Source organism: Atta colombica, unplaced genomic scaffold (genome assembly GCF_001594045.1).
Source record: "Atta colombica isolate Treedump-2 unplaced genomic scaffold, Acol1.0 scaffold200, whole genome shotgun sequence".
NCBI lineage: Eukaryota > Metazoa > Arthropoda > Insecta > Hymenoptera > Formicidae > Atta > Atta colombica.
Window position 1 is genome coordinate 111038 of NW_017259295.1, and position 4989 is coordinate 116026.

The 4989-nt window shown below is 28.3% G+C and overlaps 2 protein-coding genes across 2 annotated transcripts in view; both read left to right on the forward strand.

The window, feature by feature from the left end:
• LOC108687116 overlaps positions 1–476 on the forward strand; it is a 5520-nt gene extending 5044 nt beyond the window's left edge. The window contains exon 10 of the mRNA XM_018192720.1: positions 35–476. Within this exon, the coding sequence (XP_018048209.1) occupies positions 35–476 (442 nt within the window). The remainder of the gene's footprint in view (positions 1–34) is intronic.
• Positions 477–1646: 1170 nt separating this feature from the next.
• Positions 1647–4989, forward strand: part of LOC108687188 (aldehyde dehydrogenase, mitochondrial) — a 6668-nt gene continuing 3325 nt past the window's right edge. The window contains exon 1 of the mRNA XM_018192836.1: positions 1647–1908. Within this exon, the coding sequence (XP_018048325.1) occupies positions 1813–1908 (96 nt within the window). The 5' untranslated portion in view covers positions 1647–1812. The remainder of the gene's footprint in view (positions 1909–4989) is intronic.

The window sequence follows — 4989 nt, forward strand, 5'->3', positions numbered from 1 at the left end:
TTTATATTATTTATTTGATATAATTTATCATTAGGCCATCAAAGAAGAATAATACTAAGTTAAATAATTCGAATGATACTGTTTCACAAAGTAATGGCAAACAAAGCATTATCGGATTTCAAAACGGAAAAACAAGTGATTTGGAAGAAGAAAAAGAAGAAGAAGAAGAAGAACAAAAAGAGGCTGTACATAATAATAACGAACAGAAAAAGAGAAGAAAGAATAAGAATAAACAAAGGGAGAAACAATTACTGAAGAAAGAAGCGCGTGAATTACGCGCGAAAATTATGTCTCAAGATATAGAATCATTTAATTTTAGCAGTGTCAGTTTACCAGAAAATGAAGACACGACAGAATTCATTCAAAATGGGAATTTACATGACCAGTCTACGAACTCAAAAGCACCACAGAAAAGAAATCAGACGACGGAGAATGATCGTGAATCCAAAAGAAGAAAACGTATTAATCCTATTTGATAGAATTTATAAACTTGTAAGAATAAAAGATGATGAAATATGCATATAGCGCGAAAATTAAGAAATGTTTAGAGTACGCCAAATAATTATTCATACGTGAAATAAAAGGTCTGTGTACATGTACAACTGTAATTATTACTTTTTGTTATGAAAAATGAATAATCAGTGATACATCAATTGATTATTTAAAAATTTATATACTGATTTTACGTAAAAAATACGTATTGATTCTTTTTTACCTCTTTAGTTGATTAAATGGTAGAGAAATAAATATAATAAATAAATATACAAGGATCAAACTGGTCTTTGGTTAATTGACACGAAGTCTAAGAATGAATGAATTATTTTTAGAATTATCATTGAATCATCATTTTAATCATAATTATGTTATGTACATTATTTCAGTTATAATTTCTAACGAATATTTATTGGACTTGTTAGAGTAATTTACATTTACACAGACACATTTTTTTATTATATAATTGATTATATTGTTTTTTATTTTGGGTATGTGTGTATATATGTATATGTACACACACACACACACACACACACATATATATATATATATATACACATACACATGTATATACAATTTCTCTTTTATTACATTTATTTATCTTAATAAAATTATCGTAATAACAAGTTTAGACACACATCCTAAATATTTTTTGTAATTATTATTAAATTATTATCGGTAATATTTTTTTCTTAAAATCTACTCTTGTTTATACAGTTGTAATGTTTTTTAACTCCTATGTATTACTGTTTAATTTTTTGTATAGAAAATGCATGTACGATAAATTCATTATTCGTGAATATTTTGAAATTGACTTTCCACGGGGCTTTTCAGAGTTTGACTTCTTTTTCTATATTCCAAAGTTGATTCATAGTCTTCTTTTTATATTAAATCTTTTGATTAATCTTACTGTCGTGGACTAATCACAAAGCTATATTATCATCTTGAGACATTACGAAATAACAGATTATGAATACTTTAGTTTTTAGTTGTTCATTAAAATTGATGCCATTATCGATCGGTATTAATTAACATCAGTTATGACTTTTCTAATGGTCGGTCATAACTGCGCGATCGTTGTTAAATTGTGTAAGAATGTAAGAGATGTGTTGATATGATATAATCATAATGTTACTAGTCGTTTGTTGAGCTCGATAAGTAGAATAGAGCACGCGCATTCGAGGGGATAGAACGAATTACTACAGCTCTCGTTTGTGTGGAGCGGGAGAAAAGGTCGGCGTGGGCCAGCAAGGAACTGGCTGACTGAGCTGACTCAGATCAGTCACTTTCCGAACCGAGGGAACATCTCGTTGCGATATGTTGCGCGTGCTAAAGAGCTTTCATTGCTTGCGACGCTACTCGTCTGCGGCTTTGCCGGCGCCGGATACAAACCCTCCAATTCTGTACACTGGTGTAAGTACGACGATATAACGAAGAATGATTTATCATGAAGTGTACTGCGTAAATTCATGTCACGGTCTCTGATACGAATATAGTGTTTGTGCCAAATTCTTTAAAATTCTCATGAGCTTCGAAAGGAGTAAAAATAGTATATTAATGGAGAGTGATAGAATAAAAACGTTAGTAAAAGCAAAGTAGAGATAATATGTAATTTTATGGGTATTTTTGGAAACCTATTGATGGACATCTGAATCTGTTCGGAAGGGAAAATATTTCTGCCGTTATTTTAAGGATGCTTTTAGATTCCCATCTTTCGATATCATTTTCCTTTATATATAATACATATCTTTGGGTCATTCGTGTCCTGCGCATTTCTTTAATTTGTATATACAACATTATATACAATAGTTTTATATAATAATTTATTATAAATACAACTTTCTAAAGATGTTAATATATATATAAAAATTGCTTAATAATTTTTATATACTTGTAAAAGTAATAAAAATGAATCCAAAACGCGAAAGATGTATGTAATGAAAATGCCAAAAATTGAGGGTTAATATTTAGTTAAAATGATACTTTGGTAACACTGGGTGAAAATCTGAACATAGTTTAAGGCTTAAATTATAAATAGGATTAAATGTTCATTTCCATTAAAATAGGCTAACTTTAATTTTAGTTTAATTTACTTTTTGTTCTTTTCAAATTTTTAGAACTAGGAAAAGATAAAAAGTAAGTTGAACCGCAAGATTAAAATTAATCTACACTTGTGGTAATATAATGGGAATTCGTCTTGCGAATTGGTTAATGCCGCACAATGCAATTCTACCAGTCATCCTTTCACGCGAACCGCATATGTTAGCGGAAATATGGCAATGTTTGCCAAACAAATTTAAGAATCGATTGTGTTATCTCAGATAACCAAATAAGGGCAATTGCCATTTGCTGTCATTTATTCTGTATTCAATTTCACCAAACTAAAGCCAAGATGTTTCCACAAACTGTCTGTTGTTCTGATGTCACGTAAAGTCTTCCTTAGAATTCAGCAAACTGCTGGCAAGTTATTATCATGTGTGCATGCCATATCAGTTTGCTGTCAACGTGATGAATTTATTATTCCTCAATATATATTCTTACAATTTCATAAACTCATGAAATCTATTTGCCCTCCTGATGCTAACTTAGTTCACATTAGATTCCAATGATAGCAAATTGTCGACAAATTGAAAATAATACATGCATCAATATGCTAAATCTCGCTTGGCTATCTGAGATTCAAGACAAATTGGCGAAAATCGAGGGATACACAGCAGTATCGATTAATTGACCCATGGAATGGAACCGCTGTTTGATATCGATAATTATGGTAAACATATTATCTAATATTCGTGACCTTGTGCCGAGGAGACCAGACAATTTTACGAAAGTCACATGTACAAAGTTAAAAATTCGCAACTGTTTACCGTTAAATAAATACTATTATAATTCGCAGCGACTGTAACTCGAAGACCGTTGGCAAATTTAATTCTGAATTTATATACTCAATGATTAACTTGAGTTATCTGTACTATTTTTTATTAACATGGATGGAATTATGTTGTTCAAAATGTAGAAAGAAAAATTAAATCAAACGAAATTAAATAAAGTTCTATAAATAAGTTAATCGGAAATTGATTAAATTATCTTTATTTGCTCCAAGAATAAAAATTACTGTTCTTTTTAAGTGTCCTTGTGTCCACAATATTAGAAATTATTCCGAGATCTTGGACGAATATATATAATATTGATCAATTCTTTCTTCGTCCGTATTGATCAATTGGCCGAATTGTTGCGATCTTTTTTTTCCTTCAAGATCGCTAGAACTTGTACTATCATCATAGATATGATAAGGTTCGACTATTTGTAAACTGCTAATTTGTTGTTGTAACATTAATAATTAAAGCCCACTTGAGACATATTTGCGTTAGATTTCACTTAATTTTTATTTAATTTATAATTTGTAGTTCCTTATTCTATTTAATTTAATTCACAATTTGATATTTTTGATTTATAATTTAATTTAATATATAATTTTCTATTTTCTATATTTTTTTATTGCTTTTTAATTAAATCTATTTTCTATTTTCTGTATTTTTCTTATATTTTAATTTCTTATATTTTAATTAAATTTATATTTTATCACGTTTATTTTGAAATGTATTTTAATAGATAACAATTAATGTATGTGTTTTATATACATAATTCTTCAATCAAATTTGAATTCTAAGCTACACAATATATGTTAAGTAAATTGCGTAGGGATAAGCAAAACAACTATTATTAGGGAGTTTTTATAATAACTTGAATTAAGTAAAGTCATGTTATTTCTTAGTTATTATTAAAAAAAAGATATCTGAAGAACCTAGCTGACCTTAGTATTCACCGTATCTGGATAAATGGTATTTTAGAAAGTTTAAACCGTTATAAATAAAAATCTATAGAATATAAAAAGGTTTTTTATGATCATATACATTTATGAACTTCATTTTACAATCTGAAATGATGATATCTTTGGCGAGAACGAAACGGTATCTGAAATGACGTCTTCTCTCACTGAATGGATGACTCATGTTAAAAACATATATATGGGAAAAAAAAATTTTTACATTCATCACTATGTAAAAATTGCACAAGAACAGAATAACAGCGAATTTGATAAATGATTCTTTAAAGTAATATTTTTTCCGTTTATTTTTAAATCTGATTCATCTCGATTAAATCTGAATATTCTGAATTTTAGATTCAATCATTTGTGGCTTTTTATTCCATCGGAATGAAAAAATTGAAGATAGTAGACGCACGTATATATACGTAATGATATATTTTTACATTTAGATAATATTAATAATCACTCTTAATATTAATTTTCATGGTAGCAATCGCATATCTAATCGAAATTTTATTTAACGAAAGTCTGAAATGTAATATTTCTCGGGGATCGAAATCTAGAGATTAACGAGAATTTTGCCGATAACAACTACTATAATATTACTTTATACAAGCAGATCTTTAATTTCAAGATATCAAGTTATTATATATATATATATATAT